At 32.7% G+C, this 27,521-nt stretch overlaps 3 protein-coding genes across 5 annotated transcripts; all 3 read left to right on the forward strand.

The window, feature by feature from the left end:
- The first annotated feature begins 82 nt into the window (after window positions 1–82).
- On the forward strand, window positions 83–8,730 carry LOC149734145 (glutathione reductase-like). 2 transcript variants are annotated; one of them, XM_089880617.1, is made up of 11 exons: window positions 83–312; window positions 532–650; window positions 1,001–1,070; window positions 2,101–2,215; window positions 2,701–2,794; window positions 3,627–3,813; window positions 4,445–4,603; window positions 5,178–5,289; window positions 6,310–6,441; window positions 6,764–6,897; window positions 7,421–8,730. In XM_089880617.1, the coding sequence occupies exons 1-11, from the start codon at window positions 124–126 to the stop codon at window positions 7,568–7,570; spliced, it is 1,461 nt and encodes a 486-aa protein (XP_089736743.1). In that variant the 5' UTR covers window positions 83–123; the 3' UTR covers window positions 7,571–8,730. The 2 variants fall into 2 exon arrangements, with proteins under 2 accessions (XP_089736743.1, XP_089736744.1); XM_089880618.1 differs by lacking the exon at window positions 83–312 and adding an exon at window positions 450–470.
- Window positions 8,731–9,449: 719 nt separating this feature from the next.
- On the forward strand, window positions 9,450–27,143 carry LOC149734146 (uncharacterized). Of its 2 annotated transcripts, XM_089880627.1 has the most exons (31): window positions 9,450–9,693; window positions 10,227–10,310; window positions 10,540–10,683; window positions 13,267–13,398; window positions 13,547–13,675; window positions 13,856–13,956; window positions 14,328–14,547; window positions 15,035–15,166; window positions 15,620–15,727; window positions 16,087–16,241; window positions 16,613–16,736; window positions 17,296–17,398; window positions 17,901–18,054; window positions 18,363–18,405; window positions 18,709–18,738; window positions 18,948–18,986; window positions 19,070–19,093; window positions 19,155–19,181; window positions 19,786–19,901; window positions 20,200–20,383; window positions 20,763–20,831; window positions 21,146–21,235; window positions 21,483–21,557; window positions 22,555–22,740; window positions 23,010–23,126; window positions 23,632–23,766; window positions 24,262–24,391; window positions 24,781–25,046; window positions 25,479–25,514; window positions 26,098–26,287; window positions 26,664–27,143. In XM_089880627.1, the coding sequence occupies exons 1-31, from the start codon at window positions 9,624–9,626 to the stop codon at window positions 26,779–26,781; spliced, it is 3,531 nt and encodes a 1,176-aa protein (XP_089736753.1). In that variant the 5' UTR covers window positions 9,450–9,623; the 3' UTR covers window positions 26,782–27,143. The 2 variants fall into 2 exon arrangements, with proteins under 2 accessions (XP_089736753.1, XP_089736754.1); XM_089880628.1 differs by lacking the exon at window positions 19,070–19,093.
- On the forward strand, window positions 11,254–12,735 carry LOC149734147 (26S proteasome non-ATPase regulatory subunit 7-like). Its single transcript, XM_089880632.1, has one exon. It carries the CDS (start codon window positions 11,306–11,308, stop codon window positions 12,323–12,325), a length of 1,020 nt encoding a protein of 339 aa, XP_089736758.1. The 5' UTR covers window positions 11,254–11,305; the 3' UTR covers window positions 12,326–12,735.
- Window positions 27,144–27,521: the final 378 nt, after the last annotated feature.

Consider the following 27,521-nt stretch of genomic DNA (forward strand, 5'->3'; position numbering starts at 1 on the left):
TTTTATGGCCTCTCCCAAAATAAAATATCAAATAAATTTGTCCGCAAGACGGCACTAAAGAGAAAACGCGCGCAATCGTGACCTATATAAGTTCTGCATCGCTTGTTTTCAATCCATTTGCGAATGTTTCGCTTTCGTTCAATTTCTTGCTTATTTTCCGGGGAAATTACAAGAAGAATGGCAAGTTCAGTAACTAAAGTTGATTATTTAGTGATTGGAGGGGGTTCTGGGGGAATAGCAAGCGCACGAAGAGCAACTGAGTTCGGAGTTTCTGCTGTACTGATAGAGCATGGTCCGCTCGGCGGTACATGCGTAAGTGCTTTTACTACTTTATTGCTGTAAGCTGGGCTGTAATTGTTTATCCTATGCTAAAGTTGCACACGTGGTAACTTATAAGCGGACACGAGATGTATGAGCAGAACACCTGTGTTTTAATGACTGTCGTTGCCCTGCCATGCGAGGATAAATAGGTTACATTTCATTCATAGATTAATTTATTAACTCTTTTTACAACTTTTGATCCTTTTTCAGGTGAATGTTGGTTGCGTGCCCAAGAAAGTGATGTTTAATACAGCCATGCATGCAGAGATGATACACGACCATAAAGATTATGGATTCAATCTTGGAGGTGGAGTCACCTTCGATTGGAGGTAAATACATCAACTTGCATTCCAAATTGTTTAATCTTACTCAAAAATACAAGCCTGGGCTGACAAAGTTACAGACTTTTTTTCAGTTTATAATTTTGTACTTTACCAAAATTATTTATGTTGCTGTGTTAAGCTGTAATAACATGGAAAAAATTATAAAAATGCAGAAAATGAACACATTTAAATAGCAAACTGGTAAATTCTCTAAATTTCTGTAAAAATCACTGTCAAAAACTAAATTTTCCAATTTGTACATTAATTTACATCTTATGTTGTTTTGTGAACGTTATCACAAGGTTTAAAAGTTAAAAACACTACCTCTGGCTAAAATATAATCCTTCTATTTACAGTGTAATAAAGCAGAAGAGAGATGCTTACATAAAAAGATTGAATGAAATTTATGCAACAAATCTTGACAAAGTAAGAGTTAAACCTTAATTTTAAATGTAGCTGTTTTCATTTTGTACCAAGTTTGCAAACCAAATTAGTAATAACTTTTAGTTTAAAAATAACTTAGTTAGTAAACAGTACAATTACTTGTTTTAAGCAATATAACATGAACATTTTAATAAAAAAATTAGATTTAAAATTGTTAACGCAACATATTTTTTACAAATTGGCTAACTGTATTAGTAGGCCTACTAATAACTTTAGTTTTCACTAAACAGAATTCGCATTAAGTTCACATAAGAAATTATGCAGAGTAAATAATCAAATGGTTAATTAATGCATTAATGGTTATAATTTGTAATAGAACACATTACTGCATCGAGTAGGGCATTTTCGTGTGTCTTCGTCAGTTTCCTGTGTTATTGTTTGTACCTGCATAGTTATGATGATGCTTTGTGATTCCTCTAAATTAGAGTTACAAAGTACCATGACTATGCAGTTACAAAAGGGGTCTAAGAGTTAAACTCAAAACTCAAAATCACAAAACTCAAAACTCAAAATCACATTAACAAAACACTGTTTCATGATCATAGCATGCTTTTATGTTGGAATTTATAAGATTAAAAACCCGTGTTTAAACTGTTATAACTAGCATAAATCTAAACTGTATGTATAACTAGCATCTATATTAAATCTAAACTGTATTGTTTCAGTTGTAAGCTGGTAATTTTAAATAATTCTCTTTTTTTAACTTAATGTTTGTCAACGCTGAAATAGCCACTACAAGTGTTATTGTTTAAAAATGGGTGTAGCGACAGCACTGTTTTTCTTCCAATTAAATGTAAGTAGGTTTTAACAACTGTTGTTTTGTCGCTATATCCTGTCTCTTCGTTTTAATTGTTTTTTAATCTTTCCTACCGTAAATGAAGAGACAATCAAAATTCTTCTTCTTTGTATTAGTATTATTAAATTGTTTTCAATCTTTGCTATCATATTCAAAAAGACAAACAAAGTTATATTAATATAATCTAATACTATTACTAATATTATTATTTCCTAGGCAAAGGTAAATACTGTTCACGGCCACGCAAGGTTTACTGGTGAAATCGACCCGCACCCAATAGTTGAGGTTGGTGATAAGAAATTCACAGCCCCACATATTTTAATCGCAACAGGTAAGCTCACAAACTTTTTTTAATATAACATTTAATTTTTTCTCAGTATGCGATATTTAGGCATATTTAATATGTAAAGTACTAAAATATGTGATGGCAGTGTCCAGCATGTTTATTCAGTAATGTAGACTTATAGAACAGACAGTCTAGATGGCAGTCTGGACAACTAAGGTGCTTTTTAAAAAAGTTTACTTTAAAAATATAAAATATATATATATAATATACTAGTTAGAAAATTATAATAATAATCACCTCAAAAATACCCTATATAAAAAAATCAAAGCCAAGCGAAAATGCTCTGACATTTTCTAAGTTAAAAAATTAAAAAGCTATCTTAATTTATTTTTTTTTATTTCATTTATTTAAAATGTCACCATAATACCGACAAGCAAATGCGCTTGCATTTTCTGTGTTAAAAGGTTAAAAACATATTTTTTAGTTTTCTTTTTTTACTTTAATAAAAAATGTCCGTGTTTTCAAACCAGGTGGATATCCAGTGATACCAAGCAATGATGAAATACCAGGGGCTTCACATGGAATTACAAGCGATGGTTTCTTTGAATTAGAAGATCTACCTAAGTAAGCTAACATATTTTCGTTTTTCTTTTAAGAACTAGAAGCATTCTTGTTAAACATATCTAAACTTATTGGTTGTAATGTTCGCTAATTAATGCAGTGTAGACAATTCCAGGGGAAGGCCTGCATACCTTGCCACCCCAGGTTTGGTGCCTATGTGTGTAATGTTTTTGGCAGTATTTGTTTGGTAATTTTAATTATATGTTATGCTGTAACCATGGTAAATTTAACTTTCAAATAAATTGTAAAATAGTCTGCTCATTTTGCCTGAAGCAAGTTTGTATAGTTTTGGTCTGTTGAACCTGGAGTGACAAAGCATTTTCTTTGTTAGTGCTAACTCATTGTGACAGAACAATGAATTTATTTGCCAAATCATTCAGTGGTTTTACAATGGTTATTTTAACTTATTTGTCTTTGAGCTGATGAGCTCCAATGAAAATGTGAAATCTTTTTTTCACAAATGTTTTCACCTTTTAATTATATAATGAATAATAACTAGATAACCTACCATTTCATTAGTGTTGTTAAATAGGTGTTTTGCATAGTAAGTCCTATATTGTCTCAAACTACAGGCTACAGCATAGCCATGCAAATGATAAATGGTAAAATCTGGTATTTTTTTAAATAAAGTATATATATATAAAAGATTCGTATGTATGTTTACAACGTTGTTAGTGTCACCAATATATATTTAAATAAATTGAACAAGAATATATCTATGAAACTAAGCAACAAAAACAATGAAAAGGAAAAGAAAAAACCTAAATTATAAAACAATTCTTAATAAACTATAAACAGTTCCTAAATTTTTTTTAAAAAATGTTTTCTTTTACAGAAAAACTGTAGTGGTTGGTGCTGGCTACATAGCTGTTGAATTAGCTGGTATATTAAATGCGCTCGGCTCCGAAACGAGGTTGGTTATTCGAAGACATCAAGCTTTGAGGGCGTTTGATTCAATGATAAGTGAGAATGTGACGCATGAAATAACTTCATCAGGAATCACGCTTGATAGATTCTCTCATGTGAGTGTTTATTGAAAGTTTGTTTGTTTTTATTAACAAATGGGTAAAATGTTTTGTATGGGCTATACCAGTTTGTAGCGGTTGCATAACTTTTTATTGCAAGCGGTAAATTAAGAGGGCGAATGACACAGGACGCAATATTTATACGCAGATAACCATAGGAAAAAGGCACTCATGTACACTTTGGCGCACAAACACACATGATTTTCACATGTGTTTTTTACCCTTTTTTGCTGAACTCCCTTTCAAATCACTTACTAATTTTCGCACACACTCTAGAACTGCTAATATAGAGTAGACCTAACCTTAATGATTCAGCATCTCAGCACCCCCTAGAAACACTTTCCACGTCCCACTTGTACCCCCTGGCTGTGCAACTTGATTGAATGAATGTAACTTACTTTATCCTCGCGTGGCCGGAAAACCAAAGTCCTTATAACACGGATGTTCATACAGCTTGTACCAGCTTACGAGTTACCGTGTATGTTGCTTTGTGGGTGATTAGTTTTAATTTGGATTTTTGTAATTTTTTATGTATGGCTGATAATATGAATTACCCATTAGTGACCACTGGGTTGGTAATTCCTGACCACTGTTTACTTATCAAAATTTTGATCGCTGACTCCACCAGGTGAAAAAAGTTTTAAAAGATTCCACCACCGGCAAGATGACGATCACCATCGATTCAACACAAGATGGAACTACAACATCAACAGTCGTCGAAAATGTGGAGTGCCTTATTTGGGCAATCGGGAGAAAACCAAACACCGATATGAACCTTGATAAAGTGGTATGTTAAAGTTTTATATTTTTAGAGATATTTTGCTTTTGTGGAAAAAGTGAGGAAAAGTTTCTGAAAAATTATAGACTGCATAATACATAAGTGTTATATGACCAATAGTATTTTTTGTACTATTTCCCTGTACTTTGATTGTTTTTTTTTCTTTTGAATAAGTTATGTTGCTTTTAAAACCATTGTTTTTTATTGCCCCGCCTACATTTTTTGTCGCAAAAATTGGCTGTCCAAAACAGGTTAAAAGTGCTTTGAGATTTTTAGCACGGATTATTAACTTTTGGTACAACATATGCTTATTTTTACCTTAACATTTGTTTCTTACCTTTTGACCAAAACTTTAGAAAAAATGAGAAAAAATTAGATATAAATTAAAAAATTTATATGTTGGTGAGGTCCTTGTCGAGGATCTGGGATTTAGGACAAATTTGGCTCATTACTTGAACACCCTGAAGTCTTTCATTCGACCGGTGCTGTGACATCGCAGTCAGACACTTAATATACTATATATAGCCTAGTGAATGCCTACTATATATATATGTTTCAATGTAATTAATTATGATTATTACAGGGTGTTAAGCTTGACAACAGAGGAAATATAGTTGTAGATAAATTCCAGAACACCAACATAGAAGGTGTGCATGCAGTGGGTGATGTACAAGGAAAAGCACTTCTTACACCAGGTAAGAAACTCATTACTAAAAAAGTTACTAAAAACATTATGAAAAACTGTATTTCTCCATAAATATGTTCCAATACCAATACTTTATAGGCAAATTTTGAAGCCATTGCGAATTTTTAGTACAGAGTTTCAAGTTTTTAGTTGGGCTTTTGTAACATTATCATAATGCATGTCAATATAAGATTTATTTTTTCCGTGGTCACAACTTACATCTGAGATAAAAGTACCACAAACTTACGGCTGCTTGCTTTCTGCATGATTGTATAAGATTTCTATCATGCTAGCTAGCGGCCAAAATTAAAAAATCTGGGATTTTAATTTTTTTTGTCAAAATATCAAAAAAAGTAAAAATAAACCCCAGAAACAAGCATAAGGTGTGTAACTTCATGTTTTATACCTTTTGCTACTTTCTAACTAACACACATTGATCTTATTTGATCGGCCACTTCAGCTGAAATGATAGTAACTCCATCTTGATCAACCATGATAGTAATACAGGGGTATGATGAATTGAACGGATAAATGAAACTTTTTGTTTCTGATTTTAACTTTATAATGCGATTCTGACCCCACTTTAACCTTACCTTAATTCCTAACAGCAGTTTATGCTAGCCCTATAACTTTCTTAGTAGTTAAAATGAAACTTTTGTTTCTGATTTCAACTTTCTAATGCGATTCTGACCCCAAAGTAAATTCCTAACAGTAATTTATGCTAACTTAATCACTTTTCCCTGTAGCTCAATGGTTAAGACTTTTAACCATATGCTACCAGGTTGAGGGCTTAATGCTGCTACCATTGTGTTCCTTCATGCTAAAACAGCTACAACCATTTTTTACGACAATCATTTTTGCTGCTAATTCCCCTTTCATCATTTTTAATTAGTTTGAATAAAAAAATGTTATTAGGTGCGAATTGCTATAACTGCTTGCTAATTGCTATAACCTAGTATTCTATATAATAATGATAAGTTGATAATGATAACACGTTTTTGACTCTAGAAACCAAATTTATACATTACAGTTGCAATTGCTGCTGGTAGGAGACTCGCACATCGTTTATTTGACGGCAAAACTGATTTATTCCTTGATTACACCAACATTCCAACAGTAGTGTTCAGTCATCCACCCATTGGGACTATTGGGTATACAGAAGGTGGAATATTCATTGTTTTTTTATGCATATGTGTCCTTGGGAAAAAGCTTGGACATAGCCCCAACACAGTACCAGTTGCCACTTATGGGTTGTCCAAATTGTTAGCCATACAAAAAATAAAAAAAAGAATCACCCCACGAAGTTAGATAGGTTGTAACGCTATGAGCGAGCATGAGGTGTATGAAACAGAACATACTTGTGATAATAATAAGACTGCTGTTGCCCCGCCATGCAAGGATAAATAAGTTAAATTCAAATAATAGTTTAATTATTCAAATAATAGACATACAATAAAAAATAACTTGTATTTTTTTATTACCAGCTGAAGCAAAGAAACTGCATGGTGACGACAAAATTAAGACATACAAAGCAATGTTTACACCCATGTACCACGCTGTGACAGAAAGAAAAACAAAAGTGGCGATGAAGTTGGTTTGTCTGTTACCAACTGAACAGGTAAGATGGTACAACTTAAAATAATAAACTTTATTGAATTTTTGTTTTTGGAAATTTTTTTTAGTTTTCTGCACATTTTTAGGCCAATTTCACTTTCATTTGTTCTAAAATGATAAACCTTAATTACTGTTTGTTTTTGCAATTATTTAGACATTTTCTGCCGATTACACCTAACTACAATTAACCAAAACTATACTTAAGTTAATTTATACTGTATCGTGGGTTTAGCAGCCATGCTTTTATCTGACACTTTCACTTAGGTAATTTTTAGAATTCTCCAAACAAAATTAACAAAAAATTATGACATAGTAGGGTAAAGGAAAACAGGACACCTTTAGCACATAATATATTTAAATATCCTGATCGTGTTTTAAAAAATTAACAACGGTCTATGGGAGTCGTTGAGATACGGTTTATAATTCTTTGATTTTTCTTTGTTTACTACCAAATGGGAAGAGAAAATAGAATGAAAAAGTGTTTCCTCAACTATATCTTTCCTGAACTATATTATACTTTAACACAGGTAATAGGTTTACACATGCAAGGGTTAGGCTGTGATGAAATGCTACAAGGGTTTGGAGTGGCAGTTAAGATGGGAGCAACTAAAGCACAGTTTGATGAATGTATTGCTATCCATCCAACTTCATCAGAGGAATTGGTTACTATGCGCTGAATCGGCTAGCAAGACTTAGTTTTCTTTTAAAGAGATGTGCGGAAATTTTTGTATATGATCTTGAAAAGTGGTATTCATTGTAATATAAATTGTTTAATTTTTTTTTTAATTTTGACCTAATGTTGTTTTTTTTAGGGATAAGGTCCCCCAGCAGGGCACACCATGGGTCGTAGTATTTCGTTACTCATTGGTGTATTAATAATTATTAATTAACTGTTAACTGATCATATTATATTTTTTCACTTAAAAAGTCACTCAAAATATTAGACTAATAGTTGTGTAAACTGAACTATTGATTTTGTATACGTTAACCAAAAGTTCCACTCCTATATATTGCAGAGTGAGTACCATATAGTCTTACATATGTGTAGATCTCGCAGTATACTGTATTAATATGCAACCTTGCACTTTACATAGTAATGTGGGGTAAGATGGGACACCTTTAGCACATAATATCTGAATATTCTGATCGTGTTTTAAATAAACAGCGGTCTATGGGGGCCATCAAGATTTTAAAATTTTTTGAATGTTCTTTGTTTACTATTAAATGAGACGAGAAGATAGAATAAAAAAGTGTCTCCTCTTTCTCCCAACCCCCCCTATATAGTAGTTCCTAACTAATGTTTGCAAAGTTGTAATTCACCTGCCAGTTGCACTGCAGGTTACCTCTTTATATTGTGATGGTACCAAATTTTTAACAGGGTAGATTTGTAATGAAAAAAAGCAACCAAACCCATTTTACTGATAATTTAAATGTGCGTTGGATTCAAGCCTGCATAATTTTTTTTTAATTAAAAATAAAAAAAGACGATTTTTTTTTTAATTTAAAAATCACTTAAAACCGTCCGAAATAAAAATACTTACTTAAAAACAAGTTTTTAACTGTTTGGTTATTAGAATTGCTATTGTAAAAGTACAAAACAATTTTTGTTTTTTTAACTGATACAATTTTTTTTTTTTACTGACCAAACATATTTTCTTATGCACTGATATGGGCTTGTCATTTATTCAGGGAGAACTAAATAAAATCTTTACTAAATGCTGCTGGTCTAAACAAAAACATGTTAAAATCTGTATGCAAAGTTCCCATTTTTCGGTGTGAAGATACTACATGTTCATTGTTTCGAATATATGTTTTTCAATACTATTATTGAATGACAGTTTGTAGCCTACCCTAGATTTATATCGTTGTATTAACTATAAATGCGTAGTTTAATTCTTTCTGATTATCTATATTATTAAGTTCATAACCATAAACTAATAGGTTTAATTTTTGTAGTTTGATAATCTAATTTAGTCCAACCGAAGTCCCAGAACACGCGGTGCCAAAGTTACAAACCAAAAGAAATATGATATTCGATGTAATCGTTAGCATCCGGGGCGAGTACAAGTTATACTGCGTATTAAAACCATTATGGACGTTAAATTAATCCCCGAATGTCTTACAATTGGAATTATGATTGTACATTTTCCAACTATCCCAATGCCGCTGAATAGAATAATAATGTCTGCACCACTATGGACGTAATTCAATCAGTGTTCATTAATACTTGCGCGTTATCATATAAAGGCGAGCGATTTATTGAAATTCAGAAGCAAGTTAGTGAACGTCAGGTGTTTTATTTCTGTCAAAAGTTAAAAAAAAAGAATAGTGTATTTCAGATTAAAAAAGTTTCATATACTAGTATAATAGCTTTTATTTGGCTATTCGGTTACGGTAGCGAAGATTTAGAGAAATTTGAACTAAAAGGCAGGCTATAGCGACAAAACAACAGTTATTAAAATACGATAAATTAAAAACATAGGGTGAGATGGGACACCTTTTCATTCTATTTTCACGTCCCATTTTAGAGTAAACAAAGAATAGTCACTGAATTATAAAACTGTATCCTCACAACTCCCATAGACCGTTAATTGTTAAAACACGATCAGGATAATTCATTATTAGGTGCTAAAAGTGTCCCTTCTTCTCCCAACCCAATATATTTACATTTAATTGGTAGAAAATAGGCGTTCGTCGTCGATTTACACTGAAGATTTCGTGTTAACCAGGATGTTGAAGTATTCTGTCATCTTTATAATCATGCTTGTTCTTATCGGCGGCACTGCTGGTCAAGCTGACCGTACGTAATTAAACTTATTGGTATTTATCGTTCGCTGTTTCTGTGTACCGTGGCAAAGTGGATAGAGCGCCCGTTTCTAACTAAGAGGTAATGGGTTTAATGCTCGTCGCTGCTACCATATTGGGGGTGTATATGTGTCCTTGGGCAAGGCACTTAACCGTATGTAACCGAACACCCTTGTTATAAAAACGTTTTCCGGTCACGCGAGGATAAGGCAAGTTACATTCATATACATTCGTATCAATTTACATATATAGCTATGCATGGTGTGTAGTTTAACATGTTTGTGGTGCTCCACTATTTTCCGATAGTATAGTAGGTTGAGGGAAGATGGGCCACTTTATCACATAATATTTAAACATCTTGATCCTGTTTTTAACAATTAACAAAGATCTATGGAATCCGTAAAGTTATGGCTTTATAATTCTTTGAATGTTCTATGTTTACTACCAAATGTAACCAGTAAATAGAATGAAAAGGTGTCCCATCTTCCCCACCCTACTATATTTGATAACGGGTTATATCTTTTTCAGCTGATGATGCTTCCTTTCTAATTTCCTTCCCAACTGGTGTTAACATCACCGCGATTTTGGAGGGATTTGGTTTAACATTAACTGGTAAGATCATGCTCCATTTAAAAAAAGGGTCAAAAGTGCGTAATAAGTATGCCTACCCCATCGTCCAAGGCTAGACTTTAGCTCGGAAACAGTAAAAGTACAATTGTTACGTTGTTCATTAGGTTATTAATTCAAATGCGCACTTATTTTTTTCATTGCTCAAAGTCACAGCATTGCGTATAGGAATCTACCTTCATTTTCTAGGTTACTGGTTTATTTTTCGAAACAGATAATGACGAGTGTGATCGCTTGACTCCAGTTTGTCACGAGTTCGCGAATTGCATAAATACGCTTGGATCGTACGAATGCTCCTGCAAAGGCGGTTTTCGCCCGGAAAATGCAGCGTTGGACAAAAACGAACTGGTTTGTGTAGGTGAGTGGCGTCTCATAGTCGTAATTTTGGATAGGTAACTTGTTTCAATCAACCAACCTTATGCTGTGCCAGTATATTTGGTGTATAAGCCAACGCTAAATATACAACTTAACAGACGGACCGTACTGGTATAGTGTTTGGTGTGTAAACCTTAATTTTGCGCAAACGTTTGGACAAATCATGTCTTTAATTTTTTCCAACGCCCTGTATATCATTGAAAAAGATAAAACTTGCGCTACGCCACCTGCCGGTAGCGAATTCAGATCTGATGAACGAGTTTTGTTCTGTCATGTTTTACAATTTGAGTTTCAAAGCTTTGTTGTACATGTGACGCGAGCGTTTCTGCTGGTTTAAACCTTGTAGAATGTTTTTAAATTAGTTATTGAGTAGATTTATAAGGAAAGAGTGTGGCACCAAGTTCAGTAGTAATAAATGTAAAAGAGCAGAGCTATTTTAGCTATATATGCAGGTTTATTAAAGTGCCTTTCGTTTTTAGTGTCTCAATGAATTTTGTTTAGCAAAGATTTTAACCTTAATGGAGAGAAACATATTCAAAATTCAAAACATTTATCTTACTAAATATTCTGTTTTTAACCATTTCTATTTCATCTAGAAATTAGAAATGTCGACCAAGGTAGTTTCTCAAGACGTGCCTAAAACAAAGAGCATGACTACAGTAGCTCCAACCACTGAAAAGGTGGTTGTCCACCCTCTTGTCCTGCTCAGTGTTGTTGACCACTTTAACAGAATGGGAAAAGTTGGAAGTCAAAGTCGTGTAGTGGGGGTTCTGCTCGGCCAATGGAAAACCATTGACGGAAAAAGGCTGCTGGATATCTCCAACAGCTTTGCACTGCCTTTTGATGAAGATACAAGGGACAGAAGTGTCTGGTTTTTGGATCACGATTACCTAGAAAGCATGGCTGCTATGTTTAAAAAGGTTAACGCAAGAGAGAGACTGGTTGGTTGGTATCATACCGGCCCGAAGCTCTGCGCTAATGATATTGCTATTAATGATTTGATTCGAAGATATAATCCTAATGCAGTTCTTGTGATTATTGATGCGAAACCAAAAGAACTTGGGCTGCCCACTGAAGCTTATATATCTGTTGAACAAGTGCATGATGATGGGACTCCTACTACCAAGACTTTTAAGCACATTCCGAGTGAAATTGATGCAGAAGAGGCGGAAGAAGTTGGAGTAGAGCATCTTCTGAGAGACATCCACAATGTCACAGCTGGAACTTTGTCTCAGCAGATCACAAACCAGCTACAAGGTGTGAAAGGTCTTGGAGCAAAATTGGTTGAGATCAAGAATTACTTGGACCAAGTTCACAGTGGAAAGTTGCCTATTAACCATAGCATTATGTATTTATTGCAGGATATATTTAACCTGCTTCCTGATGTAAATCTCGCTGAGTTCAGCAAGTCTTTCTACCTGAAGACCAACGACCAGATGTTAGTTGTTTATCTTTCCTGTCTGATCCGTTCTGTCATCGCGCTGCATAATTTGATCAACAACAAAGTTTCTACGGCAACAGCAGAGCGCGGAGACAGCAAAACGAAAAAAGAAAAAACGTCGGATTCCGCTGAGAATAAAAAGAATAAAAAAGTTGCGGCAAAAGAACAAGAAAAGAAAATCTGAACTGATTAGGAAAATATAATTTTTGTATTTGAACAATAAAGGCAAATAGCCTGACAAGATTTTCAAATTATAAAGTTCTCTGTGGTTACTTTTTGTTGTTGTTTTTTTGGCATGATAATAAAACAATTTTCAATGTATCATATCACTATGTTTACACAGTGCTAAAAAATACAATACTTTAGCAGTGGATCTGTGCTTTTGATCTTTTTCGGATCAAAAGCACAGATCCACTATACAATTGTTGCTATGTTCCTGGATACAATGCAAGCACCTATATACTGTTACATTGTATATTGCTGAAACTGTAGTAAATGGACTTAATCTCAAATTTTGAGTTTTCTTTCGTTTCTCGGTTGCTAGCTGTCAATATGATGTTTATCGTATAGAATAAATTCAAAATTCTCTATAAAGTTGCGTTTTTTATGTAATACATTTTATTAAACACAAGAACAGTTAGACATGTAGTAAAAATTTCGACCACTTGCTTAATTTTTGTGTTTGGCATTTTTATTTTTATATGCAAGCTGTGATCCTACATAGTAACAAGCCATTTGACTAGATTTAGGCTAGAGTTTGCCTATTTCCCCAAAATGAAGGGTACTACAACCTATTAGTGAACACTAGGTCGGATCAATTGCCTTTTAGTGTGATCAACTGCCTTTTAACCACATAAAAACGTACACAGTAACTCGTAAGCTGGAACAAGGTGTATGAACATTCGTGTTATGCGACTTGCGAGGATAAAGCAAGTTACATTCATTTATTAGTGTAGAGCTTTGAACCAGAACCTAGTATACTGCAGTTACGAAAGCTTTTATGTAATAGTGTATCTATATTTAAAAACATATCTCAATAGAAAAAGAGCATGGTAAAAGCCGGGGCATAGTTTTAGCTCTCAGGAATAAGACAAAGAAGTCCAATAAATTTTTGATTTCATACAGATGTTGATGAGTGTGTTGAAAACCTTCACTTCTGTGACATCACCACATCATATTGTCACAACACAAATGGCTCATTCAATTGTCAATGTTTACCTGGTTATGAGTCATCGGACTTAAGTGACAGTTGTAATGGTAAGAAAATCGTATTATGGAAAAAAACTATAGAAAATTGTAATAGTAAAAAAAACTATAGAAAATTGTAATATCCTAAAAGCTATAGACTATTTGTAAATTGTAATCAAATGTAACTTCATTCTATTATAGAATTTTTTTTGTGCAGACATCAATGAATGTAACACCACGAATCTTTGTATTTCTCTTGGTGCATTTGGGAGATGTGATAATTCTATTGGTAGTTTCACATGCAGTTGCCAAACTGGGTATGTCCTTAGTGGTGGTGTCTGTCAAGGTATGTATGATATGCTTCAAAGTGAAACAGGTATTAAACTGTTTTGCTGTTGATGCCCTTATCTTTACTGTTTTAATAAAGATAAAAAAAATCTTTGTGTGTTTCTGTGCAGTTTTGCAAATTGAAAATGCTATAGTTTTATAATAGTTATGTATTTACCATGTTCTTAAAACTTCACAGAAGTGTTTGAGTGCGTAGCATTTAACACTGTAAAAAATATTGTGGAAAGTTTCATTCAACAAGTTGCTGATAATGGAAGTGCAGAACCTCATGAATATGAAGTAGGTTTAATTGGTTGATTGTGTATTTGCTTTTTTGTTTATAAATATCCCCAAAATAAATGTTTTTTGAATTTTTAATTACTGAATATGAATATAACTACAGTTGTCCATGTAATACATCAAAAGTTTCCTGGCATGCCACACTGTAATGCTTTTTTTAAAGTATAGAGTACCAAAGAGTACTGGTAGTACTTTACATTGCCAACTCTGGTCTACATCCCAGGTCTCCTGATTTACTTTTCAGTCAGTCAAGTTGTTTCCCTTTATTGTAGAATTCCCTATTTATACTATAGGAATTATACAACCCATACAGTACATTACAGTATTGATATTACTTCAAATAACCAAGTATAAAATATGATACATTTCAGGATGTTCTGAACAATCTCATCACAACCGGAGTCCCTACATTTAACATTGTACCAGAAGATAGTTCTGTAAAGCAATTGTTTGGTGGAATCAATGATACTTTTTTTGACATATTAAGAAGTTACTTACCTTGTGATTTTGCTTCTACGTGTCATGTTGGAATTCCAAAACACGATTGTATTTGTTTGGATGGATATTTTGGGGATGGTTTAAGTTGTTTTGGTTAGTAGTGTCGAAAATAGAACACACTGTTGTTTAGGGGGGTTTATCTCTGTCCGGCGCCATAGCACAGTTGGTAAGAGCACCTGCCTCTAGCTCAGATGTAATGGGTTCAAGGCTCGTCACTGCTACCGTTGTGGACTTATGTGTCCTTTTTGTTCTAACCCAGTGGTCACTAATGGGTTGTTCAAATTATCAGCCACACAAGAAAAAAAAACAAATAATCACCCACAAAGTAACAGACTTGGTAACCTTTTAAAAAATACTAATGTTAATGCATATGTTTTTAACTTTGGATAATCCTAAATTTTTTCTTGTCTTTTAAAACCTGCTTAACTTTTGGTTGGCGATTAATCTGTTAAATTGTATTGTGTTCTACTAAAAGGAAATCTACTAGATTTATTATATTTCTGCCAGCTTTATTATACACCAAAAATGTGTTTCTGCAATCTTGAAGTAATTTTTACTGTGTTAAAACACACGTGTCTAGATATTGATGAATGTGCAACTGGAGTCCACAACTGTGACATGTATGCAGCTAATTGTTACAACACAATTGGTTCATTCTCATGTTCATGCAAGAGTGGTTTCATTGGCAATGGGTTGGTTGGTCAATGCAGAGGTATGTTTTTAATATTTGTGGTAAAGTTCTTGTCAAGGTCGTCACGGACCTGGTATTTAGGCCAGAATTGGCCCATTACCTCAAAACCCAGAAAGCCCATTAAATTCTTTCATGCAACCGGTGCCACGACATCTAATCGCAGTCAAACACATGCACAGATATTAAACGTTTTTTAAGTGTGAAAATTTCTGTACATTTATTAGGCATTTTTTTTTCTGTATGAATAAATGTTACTTTTTTATTCTTGCATAGTAGGACAAAGTTTTGTGCAGTGGGGCAAAGTTTTTTGGTGTTTTGTTCACGAACTTGGTTTCTGCGTTCATGTGTTTTTGTTTGTATTTTTTCCATTTCCTATTAGCTTACCATTTAAACACTCCCATTACCCAGCCATGGGAGGTTAAAAAAGTCACATTCATTCATATTTACATACCCAACAAAAATTGTTTCCACCAGATATAAACGAATGCTTCCTCACTGACTTTGCTCGAGCTCAAAACTTCATTCAACCTGAAATTCCAAGTTTCCTTGATCTTACATTTAACCAATCAAAATCAATACAAGGTTTGTAATATTGAAAATTTAAAATGAAAAAAACGTCGTAAATTTGCATTATGTCTTAAAAACTATGATATGCTCATGTTTTTTAATAAATTTGGTGTTTAAATGCTTTGTTTTGAAGACTATATTCTTTTAACATGTTTTATGTTTTCGAAAGTTCTTACTGTTTAAATCCAAAAAAATCTACATTTTTCCATTTTTCATCTTTAAATTATTCTCCAAATATATTAGACTTTATAATATGAATGAATAAATTTATGTTTAAGTGCTTATCTTTTTTTTTTAATTGAATTCTGTAAATTCAAAAAATGTTAAAAAAAAACATTTCATTTTTAAATTTTTGTTATTTTTCAATTTCTTAGCATTCTGTGCTGGAGACTTGGTGTATACACTCTGCAATGGAGACTGTAAGGCTTCATGTGAAAACCAATTTTGTGCAACTCTGTGTACGCCCGGTTGTGCTTGCCCACTTGGTTACTTAAGAAGAAGTGTGGGGTCGGTTCGATGTGTGCAATTTGTAAGTTGCAAAATGTAATTATAAATGTAAAGATAAATCTGTTTAATTATGAATTCATTATAAATGTAAAGCAAAATTTGTTGAAGAATATATAGAGAGAACAAAATGGACTTGTAACATAAGTAACTTTATGGAGAATAAAAAAAGTCACATTAGTTACTTGAATTATTAGGAATGGACATTTTACATAAGTAACTTGAAATAAAGAGACCAGGCTCTTTAGTATCCTTGTATAGAAGAAGATGGGACCTGAACATGGCATTAGAGAATCAAAGTTGCAATATTTACTTCTCTTTATAACTTCTAATATATAAATGCATAATATACATATATCTATGTATTTTTTTCACAAAATTTGTAATTAATTTCAGCATGAATGTTTTGCTGACATGTCGGGTTCAGGATCTGGCCATTACTCAGGATCAGGGATGGATGCACCTGATGCACACATTGCACAGGATGCACATGACGCACACCACTTGTTTCAATTTCATGGTAAATTTGGCAGCAAATTTATACAAAAAACATAGTAGTGCTGCGGGGTAAAATAGGACACATTTAGCAAATAATATTCAAATATTTTGAACGTGTTTTAAACAATTAACAACGGTCCATGGAAGTCTTGAGGATACGATTTTATAACTCTTTAAATATTCTTTGTTTACTACCAAATGGGACGAGAAAATGAAAAGGTGTTCCAACTTTCCTCACCGTACTATAAAAGTCCTGCTTTAACTATGCAGTTAAAAACTAAAAGTGTGAAGTTTGAATATACAGAAAGGTTTCCCTTTTAAAAGTCCTAACCCATTTATATTATTGAGTTATTATTTATTTGGTGCAAGCATAGGCGCCAAATCTGGGGTGGCAACGTAAGCAGGCCTCCCCCACAGTTTTCTGCATTGCATTCGTTTGTAAAAATACAGCCAAACAGTTATTTTTTATAATAATGAGTATGTAACTATTCCTGCCTCTCTGTTTTTATAAAAGTGTAGCACCTAAGGGTGTAAGATAACCTGTATAAAAGTCTAAAAAATTCCACAATTATTGCTTCCAGATGTAAAACTCTCAGAGTTATGGCATTGCATTACATATTATGTGAAGACATATCCACATTACACTGAACACTTATCTACAAACGAATTATTGGACCTAATTGAGTAAGTAAACTTTCTTTAACAATAAATGAAATTACTTTAAATGAAATAATATTTTTATATATACTGTAAAAACAAACTAAGTTCTTAATATTCTATTTTTTTCTTTTTACTGTTCTATTATTATATAAATTAGAATGTAGAGAATATTGTTTTCTTAAAAGTTGTAATAAATACTGGTATTTGTCATAAAAGGATTTCTATTTTATCACACCGGCGCCGTAGCAAAGTGGTTAGCCCACATGCCTCTAACCCAGAGGTAATGGGTTCAAGGCTCATCGCTGCTACTATTGTTGCATATGTGTCCTTGGACAAGACACTGACCAATTTTCCGGCCACATGAGGATAAATTGAATGAAAGTTACATTCATTTAATTTTAAAATTAATTTTTGCTGTTTAAACTTTTTTTGCTGCTCAAACGTTTAAGACCGCTATGTTAACACTCAAAGACAGGTACATAGATATAATTGCCAAAATTTTGATAAAAATAATTTGCATTTTCAGGAATGCGGCATTTGCACACTGCTTGCATTTTGTTGATGAAACAAACTTCAACAAAATTATCCATTTTGATCTTCATAAATATGTGGTGGACAATATACTGAACGTTTTTGGTCATTTCTCTCTTATTGATCATTCAGCAAGTTTAATTAAAAATGTAAATTAAAATTTATAGTTATATATGGTATAACACGCAAATGTCTTTAGAAAAAAAGTTACTGTGTTCAAGGTTCAGCACTACCAGTATTGTGGTCCAATGTTCACTTGGGCAAGATATTTAACAACGACTGCTTCAACCCAGTGCATTGTCTAAAAAATATCAGCCATACATTAAAATAATCTAAAAACATAATCAGAAAATGTAAATAAAGATAAACAAGTTATATCATTCAATAAAAGGCAATACTTTTATCAACTATATGATATTAATGGTTCTGCATTTATTTCATTTCAATTTCATTTCAGTTTTCTGATGCAATTCCTCCACAAGCTTGTGCAAGTAGTGGAAGTAAGTATTTTGTTTGGATAATTTGCCAATGTTGTATTTAGTTTAAAGTTTCTGTTTTCAAAAGGATTTTTTTTTTGTTAGGTGGGTACCTGCATAGGCAGGTCATCTCATTTTTTAAAACTCAAGTGACACAATTTTAAGGACAAATATCTGGAATATTTATGTTTCTCTTTAGAGCAATATTTTTTTGATTATGATAGGATAATATTTTCTGGTTGTATTCTAAGTTTTAAGAACAAACAATTTTGACATTTAGTTTTTTTGAATATGTTAAGTTTAATTTGTTTTTTTTCTTTTTTAAAGGTTCTGGATATCTTCCACCAGTTGATTATGGTAAGATCATATTACCTGCATGACAGACTAAAATTGTTTAAACAAGCTAATTGTTATGTGCCTGTTTAAGAGTTACCACATGTAACTTTGTGGGTGATTATTTTTTGTGGAATTTGGTGGCAACACCAAGTCTTGATCCCATAGCCTATGTGCTATGGGGCTGGATAAATGTATCACAAAATAAATTCTAATTTTGTTTTCTCTCTTAGAACTCCATGATGATTCTGGTGCTGAGTCAGGATTTTCACGTAAGTTGCAATTTTTCAAACTATTTTAAATAAAATACCTAAAAAAAAAATTAATTAAAATAATTTTTCTAATTTTTTTTTAGATTATGCCCACTATGCTGTTGATGGTAACTGCTTTATTTTTATAAATAATCTGCATTTATTTTACTTATAAATATTCTTTTACAGCTGCAGCACCACTGGAAACTGCAGCAGGTCAGTCTTATTGTTACAGTACATAAGTTTTTCCTATATAAAAAAATGTGGCAGATATTGTTTTTAAATGCGACAGATATTTTTAACCTTAAAATCCTTTTTACTATACAATATCCCTACCTAATACATTTGTTTATTTAAAAAAAAAATACATTTACATTTTCAGTAGCAGTTTTTCACCGTAACTTTTTTTCACAAAACGGTGATACAAATGCCACTTAGTTCCGTTTTTCCACCCGTACGATTTTGTTTATTCTTTATATATACAAATCCATATTTTCCGTAGTAGTTTTCACTCTAATTTTTTACAAATGCTAGTAACTGATCTAACCCAATATAACTGCAGTTAGTTCTGCTTTTCCACACATACTATTTTGTTTCTTCTTTATATATACAAATTTATATTTTCAGTAGCAGTTTTTGACCCTAATTTTCTAGTTTTAATCGCTGATAACTAATTTAACCCAATATCAGTATAAGTCAATATAATTACAGTTAGTCCTGTATTTTTCTTAAAATAAATTTTTTTTTTTAGTATTGGTTTTTCACCCTACTTTTTTTTTTAAAAAATGCTGGCAACTAGTCTAACACCATATAATTACAGTTAGTCCTGTTTTTCCACCCATACCTTGCTACAATGAACATGATATCGGTCAACGAATGGTTGACAATTTGTTCCCATGTATTGTTAAACGCCTACAAAGTAGTAACCAAATTAACGTAAGTTGACAAAAATTAGGCAAATTAAAATTAACATAAGTTGACTTAAATTGCCAGTTTTTTTTTATATTTTGTTGTAGATTAGTTGGTTTATTTTTTAGGTTAAAAATGGAATACATTGTTTAGAAAGCTACTGCCAATAAGTTCAATTGGCTTCCTAGTTCTTTTTTGTTTTTTATGCGTAAACTTCTCTAATACTATGTTTGAGTAAAGTGTATGCATAATAAGAAAACATAAGATAGTTTCAGTATTTTTTAAACAATATTTTGATTTTTAAATTTAATTATTTTTTAATCAGTTCTTCACAAACTTGAACAAGATTGGTTGGTTTATAAAACACGAAGTTATTGATTGGTGTATTAATAAATCTGGTCTTGAATACCATGCAAGTGCTGTATTTAGCGCATTAACCAACATTGATGGAATATTATCATACCTTCCACACAATGTTACCACACATCCACTTGTAACAGTATTTCCAGGTAAGTCAAGTCAGATTTTTAACTTTTTTTGTGAAACAGCCCAGTTCTTTTTTGGTTTAGTAAGGTTTTTTAAAACTTAACTTAAGTAATATTTATCCCAGACGTGTTTTTTCGACTGTTTGCTAATTCCCTTCTCTTTACTGTTTTAATTTTTTATTACTGTATCCGAAAAAATGTTATGTTACTATGTAGTCATATAAAAATAAATACCAGAAAATGTGAGTTAGGTTTTTGCAAAAAGTTTACATAATATTAGTGAGCCAGAATAAAAATTATATATTTCAAAGCTCACTTACAAGTTGTAGTTTCCATTTCTCAAGGAGACTAAGATCCGCTGCTGTAGATATCTTTATATTAATGACTCTATATAACATTTTAGGAGTGGAAGCTTTATTCTACCCACCTCAGATAGATTTCAAATTGTTCTCACAAGTCATGGCATCAGATGGTATTTATTAACTATGTTAACTATATTTTATTTAAATGGCCTATTTAAAACTTTTTTGTTCTGGTAATATCAGTTATTAATTCCTTATAAGCCAGCTAGGATGATTTATCCACAAGTGCTGATACTGTATGTAGAACTAAAATGTCCAGTTTAGATTAAAACTTTACCCACATACTTGACACAAACATTCTTTTTCAATCTGTTTTAATTAAATATAACCTATTTTGGTAAAATTAGATATATTGCTTAAAAAATTAAAAACGAACATTTTTTGGTAAAAATTGATACTTTTTAATTTTAATTTCATGCATCAGCACTTACTGACTTAAAAAATTATATTGATGAGTCATCAATAGTGGAAGCTGTCAATCAAGCCAACAGTGTGATGGGAATTGCTTTAGGTGGTAAGTTTTTTTTTATTACATAAGGTCATACCAATGTAAATGCCTCTGAATCAAACTTATATGCAACCAAAAACATATAGTAGAGTGGGGAAAGATAGGACAACTTTTTATTATATTTTCCTGTCCCATTAAGTCATGAACCAAGAACATTCAAAGAATTATATAAATTGTATCCTCACGACTCCCATGGACCGGTTTAAAACAGGATCAGGATTTTTAGATAATATGTGCTAAAGGTATTTTCTAGGTTCTGCTGTTCCATTCTGTGCTGATTGCATAATAGAAACATTGGTCAACACTCCTCTTAATACTTCACTGTTGGGTAAGTCGTTAAGGGTATTTATTACGTTTATTATTTTATGTTATCATATTACCCATACTAAAAAATTAAAATGGTGTGAAAATACGTGTCTGACTGCGATGCGTTATCGCAAAATTAAGCACCGGTCGCATGAAATACTTAAATGGACATCCTGGGTGTTAGGGTAATGGGCCAAATGTGGCCTAAATTCCAGGCCTCAAGGACCTCACCAACAAAGAATAAAAAAAGTTGAGTTATAAAACCATCAACAAATTATGAATTTACCACGCCTTTTAACCACATTACCCCACCCTATATAACTAACCATGAAATATTGTTGCTAAAACTGGATATCTTGTATTGATAACAATAGTCAAATACAATGCATGTTAATGGTGAATCTACCTATAAGCTCAAGTTATGTTCACAAACTTATTGGTAAAATTAAGTTGAATTATAATTTTGTATTTCTAGTTGCCTATTGAATGATAGCGGAGCATTTATCATGATGAGTGCATAACATTATATGACCAAAATTTGGAAAACAACCATATTGTAAATTAACAGTGACTTGAGTTGTATAGCTGCAAAATATAGTAGGTCTAAAGTAAAAAACATTCATGCTATACTGTGCATGAGTCTCTATCGAATAAGATTTTTTTAAATAAAAAATATATTTTACATTAATTTTCAAAACAATACCATTTAATCGATGCACGGGAGTGGCTTGCACGGCTTTCGGTTGCTACTGTGCGAGGGTATAGTTTAGGTGCATAAAACATATGACACAATTTCCAACATTTTGGTTTAAACAACCTAAACCAACTTCAGGGATGTCTTCAGTAAAAAAAAATATTGTATTATATTGGCATTGAAACTAACCAAAAAGGGTATGTCTTATGCACCCAAAGTAAAAGTCAATAATTGTAATATATTTTTTATATACATATAATTTAATATACATTTAATTATAAAATTAAAGTATTTTTTTATTGAAACATTTAATTTCTCTATATAGACTTAGCATTGCGAAACGCAAGCAGTTTTGGTGGATTGATCAATGTACTTAACAACCAAGTCCCTCTAAATTTGTTCAGCACATTCCATACATGTGGCTGGAATACAACTTGTACAAACACACCTGGAAATTATGACTGTTCATGCTACCCTGGATTCACTGGCAATCCTTTTAATGGCTGCCACGGTAAACTAAACTTACACTGTTTAATTTCTGAGCAGTAGTTGGTAAGTTTTTTGGCTCTTGCCTATTTTTTTAAATATTTTTTTAAAGTTTTTTTTAAAATAATGCAATTGAATACAAATTTTAAATATACTATAGTAGGGTGGGGGAAGATGGGATTTGAATATTATGTGCTGAAGGTGTCCCGTCTTCCCCCGAGCTACTATATAACACTTTATATTTGCGCATTCTTAACAGGTGCAAATTAATGTTTTTTTAAAACCACTTTTCAGACATCAACGAGTGTGAAATGAACATATGTGATGTTAACGCTCAATGTAACAACTCTGTTGGCAACTTTTCATGCGAATGCAAATATGGATTTACTGGTGATGGTATTTACTGTGAAGGTGAATATTTTCTAACTCTAAGATAATTCTATTATATTGACTAGGCCCTACAATGAGGTATGCCAGAGTTCGCCTAATTTCTATAATTATTAAATAGTTTCTCTTCTATATGGGTTATGTTCTATGGTGAAGTATGCCATGGGGCCAAGAATTTAGACCAGAGTTTACCCAATACTTACAAATATTACAGCTAATATTTATATTTTATATTGATTGGGTACTAGGGTGGTGTACACGATGGACCTAAGATTTTTAGTCTACTAACCCAAAAGATTTAATTTGTAGGAAGCTCAAATTTGTGTTCAAAGTTTTACATGAATTGGCTCTAAAAAAAGATTATAGAGAAATGGTTATAACAGAGGCGATGTATTTGGACAACTTATTTTTTTCTGTTTTCCCCAAATTGTATAATTTTGTACCACTTTTTAAACTTTTTGTTTGTAATTTCGTTTATATATTATAAAAAATCACTACAAACTTATTTTCACTCTAATTGAATCAACAGACATTGATGAGTGTGCTGAAGGTGTTGTGAACCGGTGTGATCCTAATGCAACCTGTTTTAACCAGCCAGGCTCCTATGATTGTATTTGCCCCTTTGGCACCTTGGATATACTTGGTGATGGACAATATTGCCATGGTATGTAGTATGTAGTTACAGTCAATTTTGCTAGTGCTATTTTTTATCTCATTTACACATTTAAAGGGACTAGCATAGCACACTTCTGTTTTATACGGCTAAGATAGCTTTTAAAATTATTTTGAAACATTAACATGTGGTTAGCGGGCCTGTCTTTAACCCATAGGTAATGGGTTCAAGGCTTGTCGCTGCTACCGTTGTGGCCCTTGTGGGTGTATTTGTCCTTTGGGCAAGACAGTTTACGGCAAATGCTCCAACCCAGTTGTGTAACAAGTTTTCCAAATTATCAGCCATCAGCAAAAAATACCCAAAAAATAATCACCCACAAAGTTACACCCGCAATTTTAAAATAGAAAGTTTATAATAACTTTTTGTTATACACAAAAGTGTTATACACAGCTTTAATTAGTGGATTTTTCTCTTTTTATTTTCATATTAATGACATCTATATGCTAAACTCCTAACTAAAGTTGTAACTTGTAACCCCATCCACAGAAAAAGTTGAAGACTGTGTTCCTATTATTGATGAGCCATCTCAACCTTGTGACATTGACCCAAATTCTCTCTCATGCGAATTACAAACAGATTTTCCAGATAAAGCAAAAGCAGTCTTTGAATCAATGATGTGAGTGGCATGTATTAGACAAATATGAGATCTTACTCTAATCCAGTGTTACTTATTAGTTATCGAAATTTCAAAGTTTTAGCCATACATAAAAAAATTCCTTACAATAATCACCCACAAAGTAACATACATGGTAACTTATATGCTCGCATGAATTATATGAAAATCTGTGTTATTAGGACTGTCATTTTTAGGCCACGCAAGGATAAAGCAAGTAAATATGTTGTAAGTCCAAAATAACGATTTTCACCTACAAATTTTAACATATATTTTAAACAGGCATGAAGTGTCTGAAACAGAACGCCTATGCCATAACGACTGTTGTAGAGAACAAATAAATAAATTTGTTAATTTCATTAAATTGTAAGAATTCTTATTTACATCTACAGTGGTGAATTCACTCTTCCACGAGAAATCCAATCCCGCGGCTGTGGTTCTTTTGATTACAACTTCGGAAGTATCCTGCCTCCATCTGAAGTCCCTCGTGACATTTTTTCTCCAGGTTTTTTGGATCCTCTGGACTTGATCCCAGTTGCTCCTCCAGAGGAGGACTTTTCGGATGACATCCCAAGTCTTCCAGCACTTGGGGATGATAATACACTCAGAAGTTTTCTGACCAGCCAACTAAGCCTTTTTAGAACACGCAGAGATACTGGTGAGTCAACAGGTTGCATCAGGTTTAAACTGGTTGCATCAGGTTTAAACAGGTTGCATCAGGTTTAATCAGGTTGCATCAGGATTCTAATTTGCAATTTCTGAAGCATCTCCAACTGTAATGCTTTGAGGCACCAAAAAGTCCAAGAAGTCAAAAAAGTGTTGGACACCAAAAAGTCCAACAAAAAGACAGGGCCACTGTCCACATGTATATATGATCACTTTAAATTTGGGCATACATAAGCAGTCTGGGTGTTAGGGAAATGGGGGAAATCTGTTCTAAATTTTCTCGACAAGAAACTTTTCAATACAAAATATTCAATATATCCTGTTATTTCTAACTGTTACTCACTCAGTTTAAACCCTTTCTATTTTTAGTTTTTCTTCCATATATCTTGTATGCATAGAAGTATAACTGCAACCTTTTTTACAGAAGGTGTAAGCACCATGGGACATGAAACACCAGCAGGTAATTGTTAAGTATTCTTGCTAATACTTTTGTCTTTTAATAGACGAAAACAGCATTTGTTGCAAACCTAAAAAATAACATTTTTACACCAAATCTATCTAAACCTATGCCTTATATTTAATAACTTGGTGCCTTCTTTGCACTAAACACTGATAGAAGTAAGAAATTTAACAGAAATTGCTCTAACCCAGTAGTCCCCTACAGGTCTACCCCTGTCATACATTTAAAAAAATGAAAAAACCACCCAAAAACAATCACTCACATATTCACTCACAAAGTTACACATATGGTAACTCGTAAGCAGGTATCTAGTGTATAAAGTATTACCCTTGTTAACAACAGTCGTTGGGTTGCGTCATCATGCAAGAAAATTAATTATATTTATTCTTTATAAATAGTTACATGAACTTACATCCATTCATTTATAAATAATTATATACATTCTTTTAATTATATTCAATAAACAACTATATCCATTTATTTATAAATAACTACATTTATTCATTTATAAATAATTACAATTATCCCATTAATTATATGCAATAAATACCTATATCCATTCATTGATTTATTATTATTACAGTGTCAATGGCCATACCAACACATAGCAGCAACAAGTTTTTGTGCAATGAGATCACTAATACCATCTACAGGACAAATGCACATATGGATTCCAACCACACAGTTGAGCTTTTTCACTACAATGGGCATTTTCAGTGGTTCCAGCAAACACTATGTGATCCTAACTCCCCGTGTATTGGTTCTCTTTTTATGTAAGTTTCAAAGATTTTTTATATTTGTTTTGTACTTAATATATTTGAATGAATAAAACTCGTTTATATTCTGGCGGGAAAGCTACAGTTGTTAACACAGGTGTTCTGTTTCGTTTACCTTATGCCTGCTTACAAGTTATTACATAAGTAACTTAAACAACCCATTAAGTGACCACTGAGTTGTAGCAATTGTAGTTAAGTGTTTTATTACATCAATTTACATGTGCCTAGGAAGACAGGCTAACCACTAAGCTTAGGCGCATGACTTAATTTGTAAGCCATATACTCAGTTGTGCTAATGCCATCATGAATTGCAATTGACAGGTCATGCTGACTGAGGTTAAAAAAATCTTTAACCTTTCTGTGTTTTTATTAGGTGTGTACAGCGCTATGTACAGCAACGAGCTGCCATAATTATTAAAACAAACGGCAAAATTGATGTCATGCTCACTGACATTATGATTGAGAGCTCATGCTCCCCAACTCTACATTAGTTGTCATGATCTTGTGGTGATGTTTTAAGTGGTCTTCTGGGTATCTCTACTTACAGTTTAAGCAGTTTACGGCCCTCCCAAAAAAATACTGTATAACCCCAATCAACATTTTCCTTAGGTCATGCATCATGTCCATCATGTTTACGACTTTGCTTACGTTAACAACCCTGAAATTACTTAAAGAAGGTTTATTTTATTTTACACTAAACTTCCCATAACTTAAGGTTCCTGGTTTATTAGACTCTGCTTTAGTTATCAATTTTGATAACTTGTACATTATGTAAGGTTATTGATGCAATGTGTAAATAAACAGCTTGTGCTTAACTATGTAAATACTAAATACACCATTTTTGAATGAAGCATTTGGACTTGTGTCTGTGGCAGATTAATCTGAGCATAGTAAACAAGTTTAGGCATGTTTAGTGAACTGTGTTTAAATCTTTGTCATTTTATCTCCATGTTTTTTTTTATATTGTGACCTACTAACGGCATGATACCAAAATGTCAACCGTGTTAGAGCTATATATTTTTTGTAAAAATTGCTTATTTCCTGATTAAGTTACATGACATGAATATCCTGTTTACGATGTACGTAGACACCAAACAGTCACGAATCCGAATAGGTTTCATGTAACCTAGTCTGCAGTAAACATAACACGATCTGTCAACTGTCGGTGACATGCCAATCTTTACACGAAATCGTGTCGTTCTTTTTTTAAAACAAAACACGCAAGAGAGAA

The sequence above is a fragment of the Ciona robusta genome, chromosome 7 (assembly GCF_009617815.1).
Source record: "Ciona robusta chromosome 7, ASM961781v2".
NCBI lineage: Eukaryota > Metazoa > Chordata > Ascidiacea > Phlebobranchia > Cionidae > Ciona > Ciona robusta.

What these genes read in the sequence shown, in the direction of transcription:
- LOC149734145 (XM_089880617.1), top strand. Translation starts at nt 124, where the DNA reads ATGTTTCGCTTTCGTTCAATTTCTTGCTTATTTTCCGGGGAAATTACA. An exon ending in ACATATTTTAATCGCAACAG is followed by an intron (nt 2,216 to 2,700) that starts GTAAGCTCACAA and finishes TTTTCAAACCAG; the next exon opens with GTGGATATCCAGTGATACCA. An exon ending in CGCTTGATAGATTCTCTCAT is followed by an intron (nt 3,814 to 4,444) that starts GTGAGTGTTTAT and finishes TGACTCCACCAG; the next exon opens with GTGAAAAAAGTTTTAAAAGA.
- LOC149734146 (XM_089880627.1), top strand. Translation starts at nt 9,624, where the DNA reads ATGTTGAAGTATTCTGTCATCTTTATAATCATGCTTGTTCTTATCGGC. An exon ending in ACAAGTCATGGCATCAGATG is followed by an intron (nt 20,832 to 21,145) that starts GTATTTATTAAC and finishes TTCATGCATCAG; the next exon opens with CACTTACTGACTTAAAAAAT. An exon ending in TCTTAATACTTCACTGTTGG is followed by an intron (nt 21,558 to 22,554) that starts GTAAGTCGTTAA and finishes TTCTCTATATAG; the next exon opens with ACTTAGCATTGCGAAACGCA.
- LOC149734147 (XM_089880632.1), top strand. Translation starts at nt 11,306, where the DNA reads ATGTCGACCAAGGTAGTTTCTCAAGACGTGCCTAAAACAAAGAGCATG.